Here is a 25,949-nt window from a genome sequence, read left to right as displayed (position 1 = left end):
GGACTTGGCCTTTCCTTGGAGGGACGACTTCCTGAATCCCAGGGGTAACACCGGGAAGATCCAGCGAAACACTGTCCCGACCTTCCTGTGCAGCCCCAGTATGAGGCGAGTGCCCACTTGGCCTGTCACAATCACAGTCCCTGGAGAGGTGACAGCGGGTCCTTTGGGACTTGGAGAACTCTTGGGAAACCACTGTGGAGTGTGTGCAGGGGCTCCCCAGGGCCCACGCACCCAATGTAACAGAGCCCCACACCAGCCACACAGAAAACACTGCTTTATTAACTGCGTTTGCCAACACACGAGGAGTGTAAGGGGCTCCTGAAGACACAGGCCCTGGTGGGCCCAGCTTCTGAAGCCCCCGTGAGTGAGCAGGACAGGATGGGGCAGGGAGCTACGCAGCAGCGGCAACAGAGAATCATGCAGGGCACAGCGGGCACTGGCCACACCGAGGTGACCGTACATTCTATTGCTCGTTGAGGGTCGTGAACATGGACAATGTACAAAAAGGAGAAATAGGTCTTTGCGGTAATGAAAATACATTTTTCTCTACAAAGGAATCTTTTCTAATACAAGAAAATAAATATTGCAACATAAGCCAAAAATAATTTAAAATTGCTCTTTTCAATATATTTTCAATATTTCTCTTGTATATTAACAAATGGCACATCACTTTCTTTGAAACAAAGACAGAAGGTGTCTCCTCCTGTGACATTCATATCACCCCCCACCACCTCCCCCCATGTGATTTGGAGCACAAAGAGTTTGTGCATCTGAGGGTGAGGGCGGCGGGAGGGGCCTTAAAGAACAGCCAAAGAAACGTCGCAGGCTCCAGCCCTGGCTCTTTGGCCAATGTGACCAGCTGGGCCGAGAGCACAGGAAAGTGGCCTTGCCACAGGGATCCAGACCATTCCGCAGAGCTTTGGGCATGGGCAGAGGTTGGCCACGTCTGGCAGTGAACAAGGGGATGCCAAGTCCAGCTGCGGTCAATGTTTGTTAGAATCGGGCAGCTGGCTCGTCAGGAATCGCCCCAGCAATTCCCAGTGTGCCGGTACGTCGTGCACAAGGGTGTGCACAACACGGTCACAGAAGGCAGGCGCCGTGTGCACACATGTGCACACACGCGCAACTACGGCCCAACACCTGCGTCTGGAACCCTGCGCAGCTTCTCCAAGAAAGCCGAGGCTTTTAACACTGGAAATGCTCGCGCGCTGTCAGACTTCCGAGCTCATTTCATAAAATAAACGAGCACTCTACCTTTCTGCTCCTTATCTGTTTCAAAATATATTTATGATACATAAAAATACTTTCCTCGCATTTTCCTTTGTCACGTGATGAGGGGAGAGGCGGGAGGCGGCCAGGGCAGGTGAGAGTGTGGGATGTGAGCCGGATGAGTTACAGAGCAGCTGCCGCCTCCCGGGAGAGGGCGAGCGTGGGCGACGCGGACGCGCGCAAGACCTGGAGGCCTTGGCCGGAAGAGGAGCCCGCCTGGGTCTCGGGTGGCAATGCGCTCCACATCGTGGACAGGGGGCCGGCAGCAGAGTGAGGGCTGCCAGGGAAGGTTGGGGGCTGCCGGGCAAGGCTGGACGAGAGGCCAGTGGCCTTGTCCCCAGTGGCCTGGTGGACACCCTGGAAGTGGAGACAGCGGCTTGCTTAGCACTGCACGAGGGCCTGGTAGGGAGCAGAGGGGTCATCGGCCAGACAGGCCCAGGCCAAAGCCACGGCCAGCAAAGCCAAACTCCAGGCTGCCGTGCGCAGCAGCTTTCCGAGGACCATCGGCTGACCCTGTCTGCCTTCCCAGCCCCCGCTCCCACACTCACCCTCCCATTTCCACTCACCCAGCCTGGCCCCTGCCCCAGCGTGGAGCGCAGGGCTCCAGGGTGGGGGCTGAAACTGCTCAACCTTAGAGCCTCGCCAGCACCCCACCACCAGCAGGGTTTGGTTGTTTTCAGCTCAGGGTGACCTGAGAAGACCCAAAGCCCAGGGAAGGAAGGAAGTTCTGTCCAAAGCCGGTAAACAGAGACTGGGGTTGGGATGCTGATGCTGACGCTGACACCGCACTGTCACTATGACCGAGGGGGGCAGGCAGCCTAAGTCTAGTGGGAGCTCATGCCTTCCCCACGCCCAGGGTCCTCAGGGCACCCCACTTCTGTGGAGTCCATGCAGATCAGACACGTCTGTCCAATCCTCTGAACCTTGTCACCATCTTTTGTTTCTGCTTTTGCTAAATTCCCATGAAACCAATGACAACTGTCGATGACACTACCACTGTCGTACCTTGGTAAGTTTTGGAGTTGCGGGTGGGTGAAAGTCAAGCTGTTCCCAACCTGGCTTGGTGTGTTTGCACGGGGCGGGGGCCACATGGGAAAGTTGCTCTTTGTGCTGGTTTCACAGTCGGGGTGTCCCCCGAGTCTCAGAGTGGACGGGATTGCTCACAGTGGCTCAGCCCAGGGCCTGGAAGCCGAGCCCTGGGACCCATGTAACAGCAGCAGCAGCAGCGAAGCCTCCTCTTCCTCCTCCTCCTCCAAGACCCGGGCTCTCCTCAGGAGTGCACAATGAACAGGTTTCTGCACTTTGTTGCTAAAGAACTCCATTTAAAAAAGTCCAAGTGACAAGTTGTCAGGTCCGGGCTGTGCTGTATTAGGGTCAAAGTATTCTTTGGCATCCATAGAATGATTCGACTGACTCACTGGACTTCTGCAAGGTTCCTGTTGAAGTTCTGGCTTCACCAGTGGTGGAAGTGACCCAGGAGTAGTTCGTACAAGAAAAACAAAAACAAAAACAAAAACACAAAAAACAAAAGCCCCAATGTTTTCACGGAATTCCTTTTTTGTTTGTTCCCTGAGCTATCACCCTGGGGCCACTCCACTGAAACCTTCAGTGCAATTACGGAGGACCTGGAGGAGGGCGAGGAGGGAGGGAGGACATGCCTGGGACAGGGGTTTAAGGCTCTAAGGGACAAAAGGACACAGGACCATCCAGCAAGACTTCACCCCGGCAGGCTGTGGGCCTGCCCAGGGCCCCGGGATCCCACTGCGTGTTGGAAGGTGTTTCCAAAAGGAAACCAAGGAAGCTCATCTCTTAGCAGGACTAGGAACTTGAAAAGGCAAACGGTCTGGTCTGGCCAGGCCAGTTCTGTGTGGGAGTGACCAGCCTTCAGCCAAGCCTGGCTCCAAGGAAGGAAGAAAGGAAGCCCTTGCCCTCCGCCGGGCAGTGGCCCTCCCCTGGAGTCCTCCATCTGTGGGGTGGCCGGCTGTGTGGGAGTCCCCTGAGTAAACGGCACAGCTCAGGAAGGATTCTGGGAGCCCCTTCCCAGAGCCACTGGGCTGGCCACTGGCAGGGGCAGAGCAGCAAGGCGGGGAGGTGACGGGTGGGGCGCAGGCCTCAGGCGACGTGGGTTGGTCAGGAATCGGTGGCCCCCTGCAGCCCTCAGTGCTTTCTCGTAGGAACTCGTTGTGCTTGTGACAGTGAGTAAACTCTGGCTGGGTGTCACTTAGGATATTTCTTGGGGAACCACGGGAATGCAGCAGGACCCCACCCCACAACAGGCCCTCCTGCGATGGGGGCAAGGTGGGACAGGCCCCAGGCTGGCCCATCTGCCAGGAAATAATGCCCAACAATGGTCCGTGTCACCCAGCGGCAGTGGGCAGGAGTCCTGAGCTCTTCTTCACTTTGCCTACATCTAGCCAGAAGCCCAACAATGCCGCGTGGGTCACGTCAGGGGTGGCACAAAGGACCAGGTATGGTCCTTGTGGCCGGAGCCGTGGAAGGAATCCTAACATCCTAGGCCAGCACAGAGGAAAGACAACAGTGTGGAATTTGGAACTCTCTATTAAAAATAAAACCACAACAGAGTGGTAGCCTCAAAGGTCTGGGACACTCAGCAGAGATTGGAAATGGCAGTTGTGACCGGGCTGAGGCCTTGTGGGGGACCAGGGTAGGGCCTGGGACAGGGATAGGGGAGAGTTAGGAGGCCAGTACCCCCATGCGGACCACCTCCTCAGCCCCCGCCTCCCGGGAACCCCGCTGCACACCACCGTCCTCTGCCTCTACGTCTGAGTCGCTCATCTCCCCATCGGAGAAGTAGCCGTCGGCCTCTGCATCAAAGTGTAGGCTGACCTTTGGCCTCTCGGCCACAGCAGAGGGTGGTCCTGTCGCAGCATCGGGCCTGGCACCCGGCGATCTCCGCGAGACTTTGCTCTCACGGGGTGGCCGGAGTTGGCCCAGGGGTTTAGGGCTCACCGTAGGGCCAGGCACTTGGACATGCAAATCAGCCGCTGCTGGGGCTGCCTCCTCCGGGGTCTCGGGGGCCAGCGGCAAGGGGCTGTCTGGAGCTGCTGGTATGGGACAGTCCCCAGCTGTCGGGCTGGACGGCAAGTGAGAAGACGTCCGCCGTGGTGGCTTCCTGGTCGGTGGCCCCTGCCCCCCCCTGCCGCTGCCTGCATCCTGACCCCAGGGCTTCTTGGCAGGCTTCTCTGGAGTCATCCGTGAGCCGGGTCCATCGTGCTGTGGTGGGGGTTTCTTCTTGGCAGGCAGGCGGGTGCGGCCACGGGCCTTCCTGGCAGGGTCACCGGGTCGCAGTGCTGGGTCCCGCATGAAACTGAGCAGTGTCTCCTCGTCCTGCAGCAGCTCCTCCGACAGCAGTCCTGGGGCAGGGTCCTCGCGGTGCCCGTTGTTCAGGGACCACTCGCTCATGGCCATGTCCTCCGCTGTGATCTGCACCGACTGTGCCAGCCAGCTGTTGAAGAAGGTGCCATCGATGGGGAACGAGGTGGACAGGCCTGAGAGGGGAAGAGAGGGGGCAATGAGATGCCATCAAGGGTGTCGCCCTTCAGGGGCCCCTCTGTACCCTCTTTCTGCTCTCCTGCATGCCAGACTCCCATAAACCATCTTGCTTGGTCCCATCACTACTGCAGGGTGACAACAGCCCCCTCTCGCCTGAAGCGCGTCCCACCCGGTCTGGCATGGTCATTAGTGGAGTGGAGCACAAATGAAATAGTGAGCTCCTTCTCCAAGTATTACTGAGAATTTGAAGGTAGCAGGAGCTCAGCAGGTAAGCAAGCACAAGGGGCAGAAGGGAAACACCTTCGGCCACCAGGGGGCAGTAGACCTTCACAAGCAGGTCCTCCCAGAGTTTGAATCAAAGCACTGGGGGGAGGGGCAGGGAAGGAAGGGCGGGACAAGAACAAGGGTAGCAAGATGCATCTGGGTGGGTCTGTTGGGTCCCAGGCCCAGCTATGGGTCCTCTCTCCTTTTCTATGGTCTCCGAAGAGGACAGTTTGTGAAGTAGGGCCTTTGTTTCTGAGACACGGTGTTACGTGTAGCCCAGTCTGGCTCCTAACTCAGGGTGATCCTCCTGCCTCAGCCTCCATGGTGCTGGGATTCAGGTATGCACCACCAAGGCTGGCTCAGGGCCTATTTTTAGACATCCAGGTTCCTCCCTTCTTGACACTGAAGGACATCAAAGATGACCTGAGGCTTCTGTGCTGTTAGTGAGGCCAGAAGGGGATTCTACTCCGCTCCCAAAACCAGCTCTGGAGGAAGTGTATGACATTCTGGGTGTCCCAAGTCGAAAGCTGGGATTCCCTGAGGGCTGCTCTTGCCTAATGAGACAGGAAGGAGGTGTGTGACAGACAGCCAGGGCCCGCTGCCATTCCTCTGGGTGTCTCTGTGCTGAGGAAGAGCCCACTGGGGAGCGTGCACAGTGGACAGGATGAGAGCTTCCACCACTCCTCGCCTCTGAGCATGGTATGGCCCAGAGTCCTCTGGGAAAACCTAGCCCCCAGGACCAGGCCCCCACTGTTTCGTGGAGGGGAGCCTCTCTGGAAGCGGGTGCAGCTCTGATTCCTCTGTGGGTGGCACCTGTGCGCAAGGCAGGCATCAGGCAAGAAGGGCCTAGCAACCCTCCAGGGCCCAAACTTGCAGCCAGCCTTCCCAAGTGAGGCCGTGAGTGAAGCAACAGTGGGAGCTCACCCAGCTGCCCCAGGACGGAGTCCGGGCCGGCCTTGACTTTCTCCTTCTTCTCCGGGCTACTGCCCTTGGGAGCCTCTCGGCCTTTCCTCTTGGCATCACTCTTCTTGCCCTTTGCTCTCCTCCCAGCTTGCTCTGCATTGGGGAAGGCAAGAGGGAGATGGTGACCTACAGGGCCTGCGCCCCACCCCCGCCAGCCAGGGCTCACCTCCAGGGCAGCAAGGTCAGAGCTGGGGCCTGGGACCTCGCTTGGTCAGGCACAGCTGGAGGAGGATGGGGGGCAGGACTATGGCCACCTTGGGGGGTGATGGGGTGGGCTCCAGTCTGACCTCCACAACTCACAGACCTGCGAAGTCTGAGGAGGCAACCCTGGACATGGTGGGGCGTAGCGCATGAGACTAAGGAGCTGAACTATGGATGGAAAGAACATTGGCTCCAGGGCCGGAGGCTCGGTTCCAATCTAGACACCCCGTGAGCAGTCAGCGCCTCAAGAGCAGGCCTCCTGCCTTGGTTTGCCAGTCTGCTTTTGTGGTCAGGTGGCAGGTAACACCTGGTCTTACTATCCTTCCCATCCATGACAATCTGCAAATCCGGGGAGCAGGGGAAAGGTGGAGAGGAAGGCGCAGCAGCAGGAGTACCCCTAGCCTCAGGCAGACATAAGGCAAGAGAGCTTTCCGGACCAGGTTAAGAAAAGGCTCAGACCCGCGGCCCCCTCTGTGCTGTAGCTGGCAAGGCAGCATCAGGCCGGGCCTCAGTCTCCTGCCCTGTGATGTAGGGCCCAAGCCTGACACGTGGGAGCTGGGCTTCCTGCCCTTGGAGTCTGGACTCCTTCCCTCAGCTGCAGGACTCTGCCCACCTCACCTTCCCCCCTCTCTGGGCGTTTTCTGGCCCCCAGTACTACCCATGCCGGGGTCTTTCCAGTTTCTTTACCAAATCGGGCTCTGGCCCTTGGTCCACGTTGCTGTTCCCTTGTCTCTAACCTGGTTCAAATCATGGCCCCACACTACTTCTACTGAGTGACTTTCCTCGCTTCCGGGCAACAGGTCAGGGACCCAGACGCCACGTCGGGGCCTGGGAGGCCAAGTGTGGGCATCCGCTTTAGGCAGGAACAAACTGGTCTCCTGAGCCACTGCCTGCCCTAGACAAACTGCTGCTGGTTGTTGCCACTTGAGACAAGGAGCCGCCAAGCGGGGACGCAAATCCTTACATTTCGTTTCTGAGCCCGTGACCAATGGGGTACGGGGTCCCTGCACCTGCCCTGCCATCCTGAGAGCTGACCGGGGGTGCCTGGTGGGGACTGCTTCTGTGGCCAGAGGCACAGCCGCAGCCAAGGACTAGCCGTGCAGGCACTGCTCCAGTGGCACCTTTGAGCTGTCTCTGCACTGACCTCGATAGCAGCCCCCAGACAGTGCTTTCCTTTCTCTCCGCAGAGTGCAAGCTTCGTGAGGGCAGGAGCGCGATCTGCACTCGGCCAGTGCCCACTGACAGACTGCACAGCAGACAGGAGCCTCAAACGCTCCAGAATCATCAGGGCAGCTGCCTCAGTCTCTGGGTGACTGTGAGTATGAGTGGCTGCGACTTGCTCGGACCCCACACCTCAAGCCAGCAAAGCCTGTTCCCAGCTCAGGATGGGCAGAGCCCGAAGAGCTGTCTGGCAGACTGGCTGCTGGGAGGAAGGGATGGCATGGGTCCTCTGTCCCTGGTGGCCCAGTCACTTTTCTCCATTTTCTACTCTGGGCACAGCCTTGACCTCGAGTGTGAGAGAGCTCTCTTGGTTCAGCTATTTCACTACGTGGAAACTCGACACCAGAGCGCCACTTCTGGGTTAAGCACCCCCCTCCTTAACACATCACACTCCTGAACTGTGTCTGGCATGCTTCTCAACTGGCCACGCTCCACTGCCAACAGCTTCCATCCAGGTCTGTCAAATGCACTGCCGAAGAAGGTAAGACAACAGAGGAAACTGCTGATTTCACAGCCAGGATCCCGTCAGGGCTGGGGAGAGGACCAGGTACTATGCTGTCTCTGGAGCAGGCGCTTTCCTGCCTTACCCTGGCACAGAGCCACACACATCTTGGGTCTGCCTCCGTCCGCCTGAGGCCTGCTCCTGAAAGGCCCTCTGAGGGCAGGTCTGCTGTCCCTGTTCCCAACACAGTGGAGCCTTGGCAGACCCCATCTGGGCTTAGTAAGTGGTGGAGAGGGTGGAAGGGCCAATGGCCCCGAGTTCCACACATCCACCCCACTGGACCCCCCCACCTCAGGCCCAGCCCGGCACAGAGGTGGCCAGGGACAGCAGGAAAGGTACCCACCTCGGCACAGATCCTGTTCAATAAGCTTCATCTGCAGGTGGAATATCTGCTCCTGGAGCTTACACATGGCATGCTTCGTTCTCTCACGGCGGGTCACCATGTAACACAGATTTCTAACCTGCGGAAACACAGGAAGGTTTCCCACCTGGCTCACGGGCAGCCACCCCAGGTCTCTCACTGCTGTGAGCTCTCCAAGGCCCGCCTGGAGCACTTCCTGCCCATACGCACCCCCAGCCCACGCCATGACCACCAGGCCCAGGGCGTCCATCACTGCTAGCTTCCACCTGGGCCAAGACCTCTCCAGGGGTGACTTTTGCTCTGAGCTCAAGTGCCAGGTCTGCTATGGCTTCACGACTATGAGGCCCTGGCCTTGTCCTGAGCATCACCCCAGGGTCCCTTTGTCGCCAGGGCTTGCCACCCAGCAGAGCAGAGAGATGCTGGCCGAGTGAGTCATCTTACAACCAGGCTATGTGGACACAGACCTGGGACAGGGAGATAGGCATCCTAGACACAGGACTCCAGTCCAGCTCCCTCCAGGGCCTATCTGCCCCGTTCTCTCCCCCTCCGAGATAAGCCAGTCAGACCTATCCGCTCTTGCTCAATCTGGAAAGGCCCATCAGATAACCTCCCCCTCCCAGTCCCTCCAAGGCTTTGCAGAAGGGTGTTCTTCCAGAGGCGCCTTCTGCAGGGACCTCAGAATAGGACCTTAAGAGGAAACAAGGTCCCATGGATTGAGTGGTTAAAATGAAGTCATATTTGATCAGTGTGGGTTCTTAATCTTCACAAAAGGGCTGGGGGAGATGTCCTGCTTTCTGAGGAGTTGGAGTTTTAAGTACACCACAGATAGCACTACGGAATCTGGAAACTCCTGCCCCAAGCGAGGGCTTCGAAAGTGAGGTAATATGGGACATAGGTCAGTGCACTTCAGTATGGGGAGAAACACTAGAACTTCCGCTGGTGGGTTTTTCTAGGCTCTATTAGGGATTCTGGTCATCTTACAATAGGCAGTGGCAGTTACGAGATAATAAAAATACATTCTCAGAGGTAATCTGCTCAATCTTTTTACTGGTAAGGATATACCATGCCATCAGGAATGTCTGGAGCTTCTGACACCCAAAATAGTAACACTAGCTTCTGTCAGAACCCCAACATTCTTTGGCTGGTACTATGGTCACACTGCAACCCACTCCCATCTCTTAGTTCAACCACTTTTTACAGTTCTCCCAAGAATCTTAGTAACATAGCTACTTTTTGCAAATGTTTTAATGAAGGCATTTTGCTATCAGTAAGTTTTGAAGGAAGCCTAGAGGTAGGGCCGAGGCGCAGTCAGGTTGACAGCAGATGCCTGGAGGTCTTCCGAGGTTGATCCAGCTCTGGAGCACAGGACAGAGATGCAACTGGGGGAGACTATGCATGTGTAAGACGCTGGGGCCCGGGGCGGGGGTGCAACTCAGGGGGAGAGTGCTTGCTAAACATGTGCAAGGCCGGGGGTACCACACCCAGCACTGCAAAAACAAAAAGGTGGAACCCAGTGCCCCCTCCGGTCCTGAGAAGGGAAAACAATTTCTGGGAACCCAGGAGCAGCTGTCAACAAAGCAAAGGACACAGGACACTGACACAACAGCAGATCTACAGTCCTCAGGAAAGGATTTCAAGGTCCGGGACAAGGTGGACAATGAGGACTGTAGTAGGCTGGGGAAGCATGGAATGAAGACACTAGGAGGGATGGAGGGGAAGGAGAGCTGGGGTGCTGGTGAGGATCCCATGCCAGAGGGGGGAGGAGGCGGGGTTTGCTTAGGAAGATGGTGTGTGTGGCGGGGGGACAGTTCAGGCCCTGCAAAGGGGATACAGGCTGGGAGAGATGGCCATAGGATGGACAAGGCCAGACTAGGACGACGAGGGCTGGGAGGTCAGATGCATCCAAGCAGGGCCTCTGCTGGCCAGAACGTGGGCTCGCCGGTCCGAGGGACAGATGAGGCTGCTTACTAAGAGCTGACAGTCACTGTGGGACATTCACCTATGCTACAGGGTCTCTCCTGTAGTCCATGGGGGCCCATGTACCAAATAGGTTGTACTGTGGGCTGCGGGAGGCTCTGCTGAGGACTCAGCAGAACGAGGCTATAGCAGCAAGAGATGGAGTGTGTTCTGGGCTGCTGCGCTGGCAGCACCGGAGAGGTGGGTGGGGGAGCCCAGGACAAGGCGGGCTTCAGTGAAGGGGTGGGGCCGAGCAGGCCACAATCTAAGCCAGTGGTATAGCTCACGGCAGCACATGTGCCACGGGTTCACCACCACCAATGCGGGCATTGAGCACAGAGTAAGCAGAGTGAGGCTGTGACCAGGAGGCAGCTGTCAGAGGGCAGGATGAGGTACTTCCAGCTAAGCCCTTCTCTCTGGGGGAAGCAGTTGAACACAAGGCATGCGGGAGCTCCCACCTCTCCCTCCTTAGGGCCGGGTATGCACAGGAGCTCCCCTCGGCCGCCCCCCTCGCTCGTCATTCCACAGCTGTGGGATGAATCAGCAGCAGGATCCACAGCCCCAGCCAGCCCGTCCTCCAGGACTTGGCCACCAGCGTGGCTGCGAGGGGACACTGGCTGGCGTCTGCAAGGCTGATGTTCAGCGCTGTAATTTTTTTGTCAGCTGTGAATAACTCTGGGAAGCTGCACTGAGCGGCCCTGCCCTCCCAGAGCTGCTTGCCAGTGAAGGGGCTGAAATTTTTAGGAAAGTACATCTTTGGCAGAGCCTTGCCTAGTACATCCAAGGCCCTGGTTCAATCTCCAGCTCCACAAAGAAGCAGGCTTTCTGGCTGACCATAAAATGGGATGCCGCCAGCAGCCCCAACTCCTGCAAACCCTTGCAGGGGCAAATCAGTCAAGGGGGTGCCAGTCCTCTGGGGAACATGAGGCTCGGCTCCCCTTCTATGGGCGAGCAGTGACAACTGTCAAGGCCAACAACAGAGGCCACCGTGCTAACTTCTGGCCTCTATCCTTACTGTGATCCCCACGGACAGTCTGATTTTTGAGTCAGGGTCTTGCTATGTGGCACATGCTGGCCTCCAGCTTGAGGTGATCCTCCTGCCTCAGCCTCTGGAATGCTGAGATTACAGGCACTGCGCCACCATGCCCAGCTGACAGTTTGACTCTCATCCCTAATTTAGAGACTAGGAAAATGAAACTTGAATACATGGAGATGGAAAAGAAGGCACAGAGCCAGGTGGACACAGAGCTAGGCTACCGAAGGCCCCAATCTGAGCCTGACCCTGCACCGGCACATGGACCCAGGCCCAGCTGGCCTGCTGCCCAGACCTAGGCTGGGTACTCTTGACTGTCGGCCCTGGGCCGCTGCTGGCCAGGCCCGCACACCGTGGGGTTTTATAGAAAGCCTTCTGGACAGTGGAATTCTCCACACTATTCATTCATCTAGGTCCCTGACACATGGCTGAGGCCCTGCGGCTGGCACACCAAGCGGCTTGTTACTCTGATGCTGTTCTCCAAAACCCACAGGCTGAACACACACTGGCCTGCTTTCTGTTGCTGCCCATGAGCCTACCAAGTGGATGCTGGGAAGCAGCACGGGATAGGGTGCTGCACTAAGCTCCACAGATCTCTTTCCTGAACCTGCTCAGGTTGCTTGGGGGCGTCCCAGCCCTAGCCCCGAGTTGCTGGCACTGGGGTTGGGGGGGCCAAGGGACGATGACAGGGTGTGCTTGCCCTGGAAGTGTATGTAACAGAAGAGAAGCCAGCTTCGCTCCTCTCGACCTCAGCCCTTCCCCTAATGCAGGTTCAAACTCAAATTCCAACCCAGGAGACAAGTTCCCCCTAAGACTTCCTGTATCTTTGTCTCCCTGAGCCTTGGTTTCTTCATCTGCTCTGCAGAGCTGGGGAGACCTTCAGAAGTGGGTGAGGGCCAGACTGGAGGCCACCGCAGCGCAGGGCAGTCAGACCTCCTGGGTCATGGAGGAGACATCAAGTGCGAAGCAGCTGATGACAAGGGAAAGCCCAGAGGTGGAAACTCTCAGGAAAACTCTGGAAGCAGCACTGGCCAGAGCGCTTGGATCCGAGGCCCCTGCCACACATGAGGAGGCTGGGCTGCCTGGGAGAGGGGGCTGCCATGCCAGTGGGCTTGGCCTTCCCCACGGCTCAGGGAGTCAAAGGCACAGAATGTCTTAGGGGAACCTGTCTCCTGGGCTTGGAGCTTGAGTTCAGCCCTGTATTAGGGGACACAGCCAGGGACACCTGATCCTTCCCACCTTCTATGTACTTCTGGCTGGTGGCAGGCGGACAGTGTCCAGGCACTGGACAATGAGCTGCATAGAAGGGTCCAGTCATCCCGCCCAACCCCCGCCAAGATGCTCTCTCCACTTTACACACTCGCTAACTGTGTTCTAGGTAAGACAGCAAACGTCGTTCATCCCCAATCTGCCTGAGCCCCGGGCTGCTCTCAAAACAGGGCTGTTAGGTGGAGCTCTCAGTTTGCTGAGTCCTTGGCACAGAAAGGCCCCTCACAGGCCTGTCAAGGTTACCCACCCTCTCCAGGTCCTGCCGCAGGTGTGTGAAGAGCTTCAGGCGGCGGTAGAGGACGTCCTGCTCCTGCTGGGCCAGATTGTCCACCTCGTCTGTCTTGGGCGTCAGCAGCGGCTGATTGGCATTGGCTTTCCTCTTCAGCTTCCAGTACTGGTAGATGAAGTCGACCAGGGCCTCAGCCACGTCCAGCCGCTCGGCCACCTCGGCGGGCTCCACCAGCTCATAGAAGTCCTCCTCCAGCTGCTGCAGCCGCTGTTTGCGCAGGGTCACCTTCTCCACATCCTCGCAGGCCTGGCTGGACTCCACGGGCTCCGAAGACGGCGGGTTCCGCGGGCCCCCGTCGCTGTGCTCCTGGCAGAAGGACTTGAACTTGACCTCATCATTGTCTGCTAATATAGTCCGCATCTCCAGGCCATGGTCAAAGGCGCAGGTGACATGGAATGCGGTGACACAGGAAGGCATTGAACACTGGAGGAAGAAGGGCAGGGTCAGGCACTAAAGCAGCCCTGGCAGGTGGAGAAGGCTGTGGGGCAGCTCACGCAGAATCCTGGGAAGCCTCCAGAGCAAAGGGCTCGGCTTCCAATGTCCTGCACAGTATGGGGGGAGCACTGCAGTGGTGGAGCTTGGGAACACCTAGAAAGGTCATGAGATCAGCACTCTATGCCAGGGAGCTCAACCATGAGAGGCTGGCTGTGCAACCACACGGTGGACAGGCTGTGCTTCTGTACCGGAGAAGGCATCAGAAGGGATGCAGACCATGGGTCACTCCCCACCCTGCCCCCCAGCATAGTATCTAAGGTATCTGTCTCCCTTTCTGCTCTAGGACGAGTTGCAGGCCTATCCCTTCGTGCTGTTAACCAGGCAGGTGGAGGCCTGACCTTCCCTTCCAGCACTGGAGAAAGACCACAGGGCAGCTGAAACCGTTTCAGCAATACTGTGCCCAACCATTACATGCAGGGACTAGGGTGCTGGGCTTGCAGCCATCTATCTGAAGAGCTTATAGATGGGGGGCGGGAGGGGGGGTGGCGCACCGGTTGATGGCAGTGACAACTCTGTTCCTGGAGAGACAAGGGCAATAACAGTATACGATGGTTTCGCCTGCCGCCAAACTATAGATTAGAGACACCCCATCACCTGTGACTGAGAAGCGTACATTCTTGGCTTCACCCAACCACCTCAGTGAGGAGCAGGCCCAGCCCTGGCTGTCAGGAGAGCCAGCGGGCTTGGCCAAAGAGGAAGCTCAAGCCTTGTTCCTTCCATGTGCCATCTGACACCGAAAGTGGGGTCAAGGCCAGGCATGGCGTGCAACTGGCACTCTGGGAGGCTGAGGCAGGAAAACTGAAAGTTTGAGTACAGCCTGGGCAACTTAGCAAGACCCCACCCTATTATTTAAAAAGGCTTATGGGACCGGGGATGTAGCTCAGTGGCACAGCACCTACTTGGCAAATGTGAAGTCTTGAGTTCTATTCCTGACACCAAAAACCCACCAAGGCCCAGGAGGTGTGAAGGCCTTGGCTCCCACACCTGTCCCCATTCCTTGGGGGACCTGAGGATGGCCCCAGCCCACCTCTCCTGAGCCTATTCGCAGCAGCAGGTGAAGCGTGGCAGTAGCTGCCCATTTTCCAGGGTGCCCCAGGAGCGCCTCTCTCTGCAGCAGGCTCCAGGGCAACCAGGGGAAGTGGCCACGTACCTGGATGCAGGTGCCCGTACACTCCCTGCACAGGCTACAGGACAGAGCCCAGCGGCTGGCTGGAATATTCGAGATCTTGGTGATGGGCTCCATCTTCTCAGGGCAGCCGATGCTGACCTGGCGGGACACAGGGAGCTATTTCAGTCCTCAGTCCCTAGATGAGGGTGTGCTTCCTACTGAAATCAGCGATTGGGTGGACAGCAACGCTGAGCCCCTGGATCCCAAGTCCATCCCAACTCCAGAGGCACAGCGCAAGCTCATTGTCTGCATCCTTCCTGACCCAAGACAACCGCTCAAAGTGTCCTCATCCATGACCAGCCCAAGGTGAGACTGTGAGGACACACTGAGTGTGGCTGACCACGTGAGTTCGTGGCTACAGGCCTCAAGATGTGAACCTGAATGTGTGGATGGGGGAGACAGCACGGGTGTATGCAAGGTTCCCTCCTTCTGGACCTCAGGTCTTTCTTTTCGGGAACCAAAATTAGGCCTCCTGACAGCCTCTCTTGAGGGTCTTCAAGTGTCTCTTGGCTTCGACTTACCTCTGCTTCATCCCTCCTTTGAGGACAGGCCTGTCCCTCCATCTACAGAGCGCTGGGTGGCGGAGCACAGGGGACTCCTCACTGCCTGTGCCCATATGGAAAGAGGGCCCCTCTCCCAAGGGCTCCGTATGGAGCCCCAGTGGTTCTCTTCACTGCACCCAGCCCCAGCGAACTGGAGAGGGAGTCACAGCCCTCCATATGAGGGTTTGGAGTCAGTGACCCCTGCCATTACCAACAGCGTCACAGAAGCCTGCGCTGTGGGCGGAAGGCTGGTGCTGCAGTCCCGGCAACTTCAGCGTTTCCTGAAGATAATGTTATCTCCTGGAGTTCACAGCCTCTGCTGTACCCGGGACGCAGTGGGTGCGCACAAGCCCCCTGCTGGCCTGGGTCACAGCCCACCAGCCAGCAGGCACGGCCATGGCAGCAGCCCCACTAGCTATCATGCTTAGAGTCTCATTTTCTTTCCAGTCGGGTGGTCTGGGTTTTAAACACACAGCCTGACTTCAGTGGGAACCCCTGCCCCAGGTAAGAAGGACCTATACCTGTTGCCCCTCGAGGTGGCTGCCCAGCTCTGCACACACCCCAGACCCGTATCTGGTACCCTTCTGAAGCCCATTACCCTGCTGGCCCACCTGAGCCCTGGCCAGAATGCAGACGGAAGTCCCCTGAAGGCCTGCGGCACTGGGCCCTTTCAGGCCCATCTCCTGAGATCCCTGCGTTGTCACATGACCCAGTGCTTAGCACCCAAGCTCCATTCAGGCCCACCTCCCAGGTGCTGCTCCAGGGCCACCCCCCCACCCCCGTGCTACCTACCTCAGGAATCCAGAGGGCGCAGCTCACATGCACCCACTTGGTCCCACTTCTGGTAGGCTTCAGGGCTCCTCCTCGCTTGGGGCAGAGCAGGCACTTTGGCTGGACTCCCAGGGCACACGTCCGGCACAGCCAGCTGCCTGTGGGCACCTTGAGGATCCCGTAGCATGCCTGGGGACAGAGCAGAGGGCCACCATGCAGAGGCACTGGCCACTCTGGGGCTGCCTAGTGCTGCTGCACAGCCTCGAGGCCAGCAAGGCAGCCTCAGGGGCAACACTGGTGCCAAGGGCTCTCAGCCCCCAGCATGCACCAAAGGCCACCACTTGGTCCTCTGTGAAAGGGCACTTGGCTGCCCCTGTTGGAGAAGACTCATTTCAGCCAGACTCCTTAACTGGGGGTGGGGTGGGGGAGGCGGCATCCATGAACCGTGCACCCTGCATCTTAAGCAGAACGCAGAACTAGTCATGTATTTTTTTTCTTTTAAATAACATAGGGTTAGAGTGGCAAGTTACTCTTTATTTTTTTATTTTATTTCATTTTTTGGGAGGGCACCAGGGATTGAACTCAGGCCCTTGCACTTGCCAGGGAAGCTCTTATCCTGCTGAGCCATCTCCTGGACCCCCAGGAATGTACTACTTTTTTTTTTTTTTTGGTGGAACTGGGGATTGAACTCAGGCCTTTGCGCTTACCAAGAAAGCATTTATTCTATTGAGCCATCTCCCCGGCCCCCCAGTCATGTACTTCTAAGGACCAATGCTGAGAGCTTTCATCCTTCTTATTCCAGCTTGGGGCAGGGTTCCTTCTGGAATGCCTCAGCCCTAGGGGACGCACGGGGACCAGACCCAAGGGCGTGCGCGTATGAGGGATGCCTGCTGACACACCTGCAGCCCCTGCCTGAGTCCGCTGGGGCTGACCTAGCAGCTATGGTATGAGTGCCTTCAAAGCCACGACCAGAGGACTGCTGGAAACCCAAGCCTCAGCGCCTGAGGTAGAGGGGCATCTGCCCAGGCTCTAACCGGTCACGATGCCAGAAATGGTAGCAGGTACCTGTGGCCTTCAATACACAGCATGAAGCAAGTAACACATAATCAATAATTTAATCCTCTAGAAATCTACTTTTTGTTGTTTGCAGCGCGAGGTAGCTAATCCAGGGGCTCATGCCCCAGCCTCAACAACTCACTTTTATTTACAGTTGAAGGAACAGAGGCCCAAGCTGCAGAGCTTGTTCAGGACAGGGCCAGGCTTTGAAAGCAGGCAATCTGGCTCCAGGCTTAGTTCTCAGTCGCTACAACCAGCCAACAGGGATTTGCCAACCCTGGCTGGCAGCGCTGGGCTGTGGGCCTCCAGGCACCCACGTCACCGCCTTCTTCCAGCCTTGCCCATGGTGCACTGTGGCTGGACAGCTGTCCTGGGGCTCACCGCATCAGTGGGGACAGGGGCACCCACCTGGTGCACACAGACGTCGCACTTATCACAGAAGACCATCTCGTTGCCGTCCTCACCCTCAGGGGAGCGGCACACGTCACAGACGACATCCTCGTCATACTCGATGCCGAGCCCCTCCTGCGTCTCGATGGCCCGTGCCATGTTCTGGTGGCAGAGACTCTCCAGCTCCTCCAGCACACGCTCCAGTGTCAGTTCATCCAGCCCGGGCCTCTCTGGGGGAACAGCACGGACAGGGTTAGGACTGAGCGCCTGGGGCTGCAGGAGCCCAGAGCAGACAGCCAGGCAGAGCCACCCAGTCTCAAGGCCCCTGCGCACTGTGACCACGCATGCACACATACATGCAGGAAACACAGTGTCCCCAAGAGGCCAGCTCACTGCATGGGGACCCTCACTCATGCTGTGTGCAGGGCACATTCTGAAGGTGGCTAAACGTGGCAGAGCTGGTCCTTCCTAGGATGTGTTGGCCTGGATGTCCTCACCCAACGACGCCAGCCCCATCTGTGAGCTCACTCACTCTTCCTGCCACACCCCAGGTCCTCTACAATACTCCCAAGAATTCCCAAGGGTATCACGTGCTCTCATTGTCCCCACCTGACAGCTGCAGAGACCAGGATACAGAGATAGTAACTACACTGGCGTGATGCCATAGGGACTTTCCACTTGGCCTCAGTGACTGCCTTTCTGGGGCTGAAAAGAAAACCCGCCACCCTGGTCTCAGCCACTCCTAGAGCAACAGGGTACCTACCCATCTCCTTGAGCTCGGAGTTGATGAGCTCCAACCAGTAGGCATCAATCTCGTCCAGGTCATAGCGGCTGCCTCCGGGCCACACAGGCTGGGACCCCTCACCGAGTGCAGGGTGGTTTGGGGACACCTGCGCAGAGGGACCTTCCAGTGGTGGGAGGATCCTAGGAAATAAAGATCAAGAAGGCGGCCCTCAGCCTGCACCCTGCCGGCCACAGCACACTTCCAACTGTCCCCACCAGGACAGCTGGGCCTCAGCTAAAGCCCCCAACCCACATGGTCTGCCCGACCGAGCCTTGCAGGAAAGGCCGCAGTGCTGTCCTGGACAGTGCCCTGGATGGAGCCAGAGGGATCCCAGGGTCTTCGGCATAACCCCAAGCTGGACAGGGGCCAGGATCATCTCCACACCTCACCCCTGCTCCTCCTTCACCAACAGCCTGAAAATGCTACAATCTTGAGAAGATCCGAGGTCAGCATCCCGCTGGGGTCAGGAGCCCTCTCAGCCTCTACTACTGCAGCCAAGGGTAATGCTGTCCAGACCAGAGGTGTACCATCACAGGGACAGTGTCCTTCTCAGGTGCACCCATGAGCAGCCAATCTCCTTCTCTCTCCTCTCAGAACTCAGGGCCTCACACATCCTAGGCAAGCAAGGGCTCCACTGCTAAGCCACAGTCCTAGCCCTTTTTAAAATTTTGAGGCTGAAGAGATAGCTCAGCTGGAAAGATAGCTTGGTGGCCTAAGTTCAATTCCTAGTACCATTTGCCAGGCTACCCTATAACTCTAGCCCTGAAACTGGGTTTGGTGGCGCATGCCTGTAATCCTAGTGCTGGGGAGGCTGAGTCAGGAAGACCATTACAAGTCTGAACTGTGTAGTGAGACCCTGTACCAAATACGTAAAAGATAAATAGTAATAATAAAACACAATTATGAGTCCCACTACATTGTCCAAGCTGCCTTTCAACCTGTGAAGCTCCTGTCTCAGCCTCCTGAGTAACTATATTGTTGTAGGCAGCTGAGTTAGAAATATTACAGGCAGTCAGACAGGGAAGGAGCTGGAAGGAGCCAGTGCACAAGATGGGATACCTTGCAACTGTGGGAGAGACAGGCACCTCCGTGTGGGCCAGACCTCAAGACACAAGATTAAACCAGGGCGGGGGAGATGGCTTGGCAGTCTAAGCTCCTGCCTGGCAAGTGCAAGGACCATCCCCGGTACTGTACACTAAGCTGGCCACCGAACTGGGCATGATGGCACACACATGTAATCCCAGCACTGGGGAGGCTGAGACAGGAGGATCACTACGAGTTTGAACTGTGTAGCAAAATCCTATACCATTATTTATGAATAAATAAATAAATAAATAAATATCTTTTTTAAAAAAAAGATTAAACAAACACAGCCACATACCCCCCTAAGGATAGACACCGGGGATTGATATTCTAAATAGGTATCAATCACCTTCAAAAAGCCAGGCAGAGTCACTAACCCAACTCCCTGTAGGAACAGCTCCGTTCTGCATTCATGTCCTCTTGCTATGTGACTGGCTTCCCCATTTGATCCCAATTCAATCACTTTGACCTGAGCAAGTGTGCCTGTGACCTCACTGGTTAACCTCATGCCCACCTAGAAAGTTCTCGTGTTTTCCACCTTAGACCCGCCTCACCTCATGGTTTAGCTCTACAAAAAACCCTGGAAAAGACGGAATCATTGGCCACCCACTCAGGTCAACCCACCTCTCTTAGACAGAAGATTTCTTTCCCCCAATGAATATATTCTCATTCTCTCTCTCTCTCTCTCTTTTGGTGGATCCGGGGATTGAATATATTTTGCTCTTAACCTCTGTTGTTCCTAAAATTCATTCGTTTTTTTGGTTTTTTTTTTAATATTTGGCAGAACCGAGGATTGAACTCAGGCCCCTGTGCTTGCCAGGCAAGCGCTTCGTTCCAGGTATCTTTCGGTGGGGAGTTTCTTTCCCCAGTATTGGGATGACAGGTGCTCCCAGCAAGTTACTAGCAACCCGCCTCTGCGCTCGACCAAGACAGACACCACACTCCTGGTGCCCCAAGATGCACCTCCTCTGGACCAGGGTCACATCCTTCTCTGGCTGCAGGCAGAGACCAGAGTCCAGCTCTGCCACTGAGTGTCTCACAGCACCAACCTCACACGGCCGGTGAGAGATTACAGGCTTAATGAAAGCAAAGCCCTGAGTGCCTGGCCCAGAGCAAGCACTGCGCACGCGTGTGTTCTGAGACCTTCGGACAGCATCTTGTTAACCCTGAAAGAAGATACAAGGAGGTGCTTTGCTTCGAGAGGGCGGTGTCCCCTTGGCACAGCTGTTTGCTGCCCCGCACATCCTCCAGATCAAATGCCAGCTCTTTCCACCTCCCGCTGGTTGCCATGGTTATCGCCTCTGAGCCTGGCCTCTGTCTGGCCAACCCTGCTGGGCCCTAGAGGCCCCTCAGTTGCCTCCTGGGTCGGAGGCAGGGATACCAGGGGCTGTGACTCTGCAGAGTCGGGAGGGGAGGGGAAGACAGGACCTGAGGTGGCATCAAGATGTGGCCAAGGAGTGGGCAGCACTCCCATACTCCATGCCTCGGGGACTCCCATACTCAGCAAGAGAGCCAGGAAGGACGCAGGAGACCAGGAGAGAGGCAGAGACCCAAGCGCAGAGAAAACAGCTCCAGGCCTGAAGAGTGGCCGAGAGGACAAGGAGAAGGGGTAGGCACTGCCATGCCGATCAGGTGATTCTAAAAAGAAGCAATGCTAATAAGCGGTCCCGCGAAACGCTGCCTTCCCCTGAGGAACTGTCATTCTAACAAATGTTTTCTCCTCAAAGCACAGGCTGTCATTTTGGCCTCCTGCTCTGCCTACGTCCTGAGCCTCCAGAGGGCCGGCTAGTGGCATAACCCTGCTCATAGCTGCTTGCCCTGTCAGCTGCCACCTGGTCAGACCTGTGGCTCCATGATCACCCCCTCCCGCGGGGGAGCCAGGGCTAAGGCACTCACACCGGAATGGCACTGCCCTGGGTTCCCAGGCTCGAGTCCTCCCCTGGCTTTGGGAGCTCGCCTGCTGGGTATGGGCGGCCCGGAGCATAAGGCCAAGACCTCGTCCTCAGCCACCACCAGCAGCACAGAGCCCAGTGAACAGAAATGGACAGACCAGAGGGTGACTCTGCCTTGGGTCACGTCTTCTGACCATGAGTTAGGCAGAGCTGCCCACAAGCCAAGGAGGGAAAGATGGGGACAGGGAGCATTGGGACAGGAGCTGAGAAAGACTGTCACAGCTAGCATGCACCAGGCTCTCTGGGCCTCCCAAGGATAGCCTGGGGTTTCTTCTGTGGCCTGTGATTTCCTGGGCCAGCCCACTAGACCCCAGCAGCCTGCAGGAAATCCCCCAGAGTTCCCCCAACTTCCTCCTCTGAAAAATGGGGCCAATATTATGTAGTGGATAAGACAAGCAAGATCACTCAGCGAGAAGATGAGGCCCATCACACAAGGACTCAGCTTGGGGCTCTTGCAGGGATCTTACCCACTCTGGCTGCCCCATGGGCTTCCAGATGCCCCACCCAGGGAGACGGAGGAGCTGGTCCTTGGGGAGAGAGGAAAGAAGAGGCAAGGAGAGCTCACCACATACCCCTGACCGCCAGGTTTATCCTCTCCAAACCATGTACAGTGCAGTGCAGGCCAGGAGCACCTGGCTCAAGCCAGCCCAGCACAGCCCTGCGTGCGCTGGGAGTGCACCTCGAGAAGCCAGGGCAGCCTGAACACATGCTCTGCGCTGGATGTCAGCAGACAAAGTACCCGCAGGCAGGCGGAAGCCAAGCTCCAGTGTGGGAGCGCCTGCAGTGACTAGCCAGCCAAGGGGACAGCAAGGAGCGACGACGGCCAGCAGGGTAAGGCGGGTCAGGCTGGTGCTCTGTCTAGCCAGTGGTCTGTCCTTTCTCCTTCGTGGTCCTGGGCCCTGGCACATGCACCACCAACTTGCCATGTATATTCTTCCCTAATCTGCACCATGCTGTGCCATCAAATGGTACCCTGCCCATCTGACAGGAGGAGAAGAGCTCAGAGGGTCAGCTCACGGTTTGGGGAACCAGCGTGTGGGTGCGGCTGGCAAGAAGCTGACCCACATCACTGGCGCTGGCAGGGGCAGCGCAATAACAAATCCACTCTCCCATTCCTTCTTCCCCTGCAGGAGGAAGGGCCCTGCCAACATCCACAGAGCAGCTGGCAGGCTAAGTCAGCTTGTCCGTGACCCAGGCCCAGCACAGGCTGGCACTACGTGTCTACAAACCAGCCACAGGCATAGCTGCCCTGAAGCGACAGGACCAACATCGAGGGAGGCAACAGCTATGATCTGCCCCAAGCCTGGTTTGCCAGGTTTAAGCAAGAGCTGCGGGGACCAGCAAGGGGCAGTCAGTGACCCCAGGGCTCAGTTCGGGCAGGCGAGCAGGCAGGGGAGGCCAGGAGGCCAGGCCCCTCTGTGCGGACTGTCAGAGTGCACAAGAAGCACATGGTGTCACCCCACCAGAGCATTCAAGTACCCACCAGCACAGGAGACCTGAAGGCCACGGAGCTGTGGAAGGAACCCTCTGCCCCCACTGGGGACACCAGCACCTGTTTCAGGAGCACCTACCACTTCCCGAGAGCCTGGGAACCGTCCTCACACCCCTAAGAGCTCCTTTGTAACGCTTAGGGGCGAGGCTGAGGCAGGAGGATCACTGCAAGACCAAGGCCAGCTTAGGCTGCATAGTGAATTCAAAGCCAACCTGAAATGCACTGTGAGACCCTGTCGCCCCAAAAAGAAAGGCGAGCCGGGGTGAAATCTCAGTAGAATAAGCGCTTCCCCAGCAAGTGCAAGAGCCTAAGTTCAGTCCCTGGTTCTGCAAAAAAAAAAAAAAAAAGGAAAAAAGGCTAACAATGTCATTGCTATTTGCTTTTTAATAAAATTATGGAAAAATAAAATAAAAATTTTAAAAAGAAAAGCTAAGAATGAAAAAAAAGAGTGAAATAAACGAGATCCAGAGTTCTATCCCCAGTACGACCACCACCAAAAAAAAAAAAAAAAAAGTTAAGAGCATGGTTTACCATGTCCCGTGGCACATAGAAACCCACTGATCTGGACTAGGGCTGTAGCTCAGGACAGAGCACCTGCCTCCCATGTACAAGGCCCTGGGTTCAATTCCCAGCACTGGGGAAAAATAAGTATGGCAGTTTTTCCCACCCACTCTCTTTGAGGGACCCAGTGTGCAGTGGTGGCGCCCCAATCCACAGCCAGTTTCTACAGATCCCTTGGCATATACCCAGGCCCTATACGAAGACTCTTTTAATTTTAATTTTTGGCCTTTTGAAATGGGGTCCCACTCTGCAGCTGAGGCTGGCCTTGAGCTCACTATCTAGCCCAGGCTGGCCTCCAGCTCACATCAACCCTCCTGCCTCAGCCTCCTGAATGCTGGGTTACAAAGGAGTGCCTGGATTACAGGTGTGCACCACCATGCCTGGCACATGCACCACGTTACTGCACCTTCAGAGACACAGAGGAAGCTAGTAATACGGTAGTTCCCATTTCACTGCCAAGGAGAGCAAGGTCCAGAGACTACAATTCTGGCCCGTGGTCACACTGAATGCGACCAGCAATTTGAACTCGGGCAATCAGGCTCTGCAGCCGAGCCCAACACGCAAAGCACTGCCAGTATTTCGGAAACACTCAGCGATCTGTCGGTGAAAAGAAGCAAACAGACTGGGGCAGGCTAGGGAGGCACCCCAGGACCGGCTGATGCCCCAGCTGGAAGGCAGTGTCCCCGCTCCCCTGCCCTGGCCAGGGGCCCTGCTCACCTCACCACGGGCTCTGGGATGGCCTCCGCGCCAGCAGGCACCTGCACACCTTTCTCCCACTCCTGTCGCCACGGGTCTGCCAGGACGTAGTAGTCATCCGGGCTGAGCTGGTAGGAATCTGGAATCTTCATGGCTGTGATCAAGTCTGTTCGGAAAACCTGCCGGGCAAGGGGGGCGGGGCTTAGGTGGCCTCGGGCGGGCTGCTGCTCCGCCAGAGAAGGGGCAAACACCCTCCGCTGAAATGGGCTTCCCGCCTGCTCGCTCAGCACACAACGCAATGGGAGCAGGAAGAACCTGGCAGGTGCCTCGCAGGCAGCAAACCTTCCAGCAGAACACACGGGCTTCTGACCTGTGAGAGCCTCGGGTTTGGGTGATAGATGGGAGTGGGTGTAAAAGAGAAGGGGAAAGGCTCAGAGAAAGACAAATACAAAACAAGCAGAAATCAAAAAGGAAAGAACAGAGGGCAGAAAGGTATCTGCGCCAACGTTCTCTAACTGCTCCACGAATTCCTACACAGGTTTATATCCCTAGGCACAGGTGGCTGTGTAGAATAGCAGAAGCCACCGGCTCCCCACAAATAGCAAAGGATGGGGCTTAGGGCCGCGAGGAGAGTGGTTCCACATGAGCAGGGCCTTCCAAGCTCCCCCCAGGCCAAAGACGGGACTTCTTCTCACCAGGGTGGGACTGTGACGGAAAGGAAGAAGCAGGCTGTCTCCCGGCTTCATCAAACCTGACTAAACACCCTCAGGCCAGGGGCTACTTCTGCCGAACCTGTGTCCCCCCACTGCCGTTCTTCCTGGGGCTTTGCCGTCCCCTACTTTCACCCTGCATACGCTCCAAATCCACACCCAGCTGGCACTGGGCAAGGCCTTCCACCCCTAGTGTTGAATTGCACTGTGGCTCCCAACAACATGCTGACGTGAAATACAGTGGCCTCTGCACACCACGTGACCTGCTCAGACACCAGCATTCGGGTGGTCATCACTTGAGAATGACAAGTCAAAGGACTCATGTCAGTAAGACAAGAGACACTGCTTTAAGAAACACACCAGGCCCGCCCTCTGGGAAAAGGGGTGCCCACTGTCGAGTTCAGGTGGGTCAGCTCCTGTCCTTTGCAGGCCTCTTGGGCAAAGTGAGTCAGAGCTGGCTGCTGCCCCCAGCCACAGCTATTTCACCAGGCACATGTATCCTACTATAATCTAGAACCAGGACCACTAGGAAAAGACCGAATGGGCATGCACTAGACCTGGAAAGCGGTCCCACAGAATCTAATTAACATCTGCGCCTAGCTAGAGAAGACTCCGCCCTGAGAAAGTTCAAGGTTCTTTCTTTCTTCTTCTTCTTCTTCTTCTTCTTTTTTTTTTTTTTGCGCTGCTGGGCAACTGATCCCAGGACTATGTGCACTTCTGCACTCTGCTACAGAGCTACAGCCCCAGCAGGTCAAGTTCTTGAAGCCCCTATTTGCCAATATAATTTAATTGTTAAGATTAACACTCTAACATTTAATTAGGGTGTCAGTGTGAAAAAATTAAAATCAGATTATGATTAAATGCTAATTAAACAGAAGATGGAAAGTGGCTAAGATTTCACAGCCCCGATAATTTGCATATCTTAATAAGCAAGCAGTAAGATAGCTAATACAACAGTGAAAACTGGATAGTTCTGAGGAGCCCTGCAGCAGCCCCACTTTACTGGAGGGAGACTTGCACCACTGAGGCCTCTGGTACTGTCAATTTCAAGAGGCCTACCCTGGGCTACCTTCTTGGGGCCCAACACAGGTCGTGCCAAGGGCGAGCAGACCCCAAAGTGACCCGGACACTTCTGCCACGGGAATGAGCACAGCCACCACCTTGCTCCATAAATCAGCCTTACAAGAACCCCGACTCCTCAGCCCTTCTGTCCCCGGGGCTCTGGCCACTGCCCTTGAGTAAACTTGAAGCCAAATCAGATAAGGAGAACTGCAGGGCACACCTGGCCCTGGGCCCCAAGGATGGCCTTGCTGTCCATCGGTCCATCTCCCAAGCACTTTTTTACCCTTTTGCAGGTGGGAGGTGCTGTCTGGGACCCTGTTTTTTTTAGTTAAGATTTTTTTTTTAA

General features: G+C 56.5%; 1 protein-coding gene across 8 annotated transcripts in view; it reads right to left on the bottom strand.

The window, feature by feature from the left end:
* Nucleotides 1-259: 259 nt before the first annotated feature.
* Jade2 (jade family PHD finger 2) overlaps nt 260-25,949 on the bottom strand; it is a 46,985-nt gene continuing 21,295 nt past the window's right edge. For all 8 annotated transcript variants that reach the window (XM_023713245.1, XM_023713244.1, XM_023713247.1 and 5 more), the window contains 9 exons: nt 23,853-24,010; nt 18,027-18,187; nt 17,282-17,493; nt 15,839-16,006; nt 14,487-14,603; nt 12,800-13,264; nt 8,277-8,394; nt 5,971-6,102; nt 260-4,778 (listed from right to left, as the gene is read on the bottom strand). In XM_023713245.1, coding sequence (XP_023569013.1) covers nt 3,964-4,778; nt 5,971-6,102; nt 8,277-8,394; nt 12,800-13,264; nt 14,487-14,603; nt 15,839-16,006; nt 17,282-17,493; nt 18,027-18,187; nt 23,853-24,010 — 2,346 coding nt within the window. In that variant the 3' untranslated portion in view covers nt 260-3,963. The remainder of the gene's footprint in view (nt 4,779-5,970; nt 6,103-8,276; nt 8,395-12,799; nt 13,265-14,486; nt 14,604-15,838; nt 16,007-17,281; nt 17,494-18,026; nt 18,188-23,852; nt 24,011-25,949) is intronic.

The sequence above is a fragment of the Octodon degus genome, unplaced genomic scaffold (assembly GCF_000260255.1).
Source record: "Octodon degus isolate 3935 unplaced genomic scaffold, OctDeg1.0 scaffold00029, whole genome shotgun sequence".
Taxonomy (NCBI): Eukaryota; Metazoa; Chordata; class Mammalia; order Rodentia; family Octodontidae; genus Octodon; species Octodon degus.
This window is presented reverse-complemented; position numbering and strand designations above follow the sequence as displayed.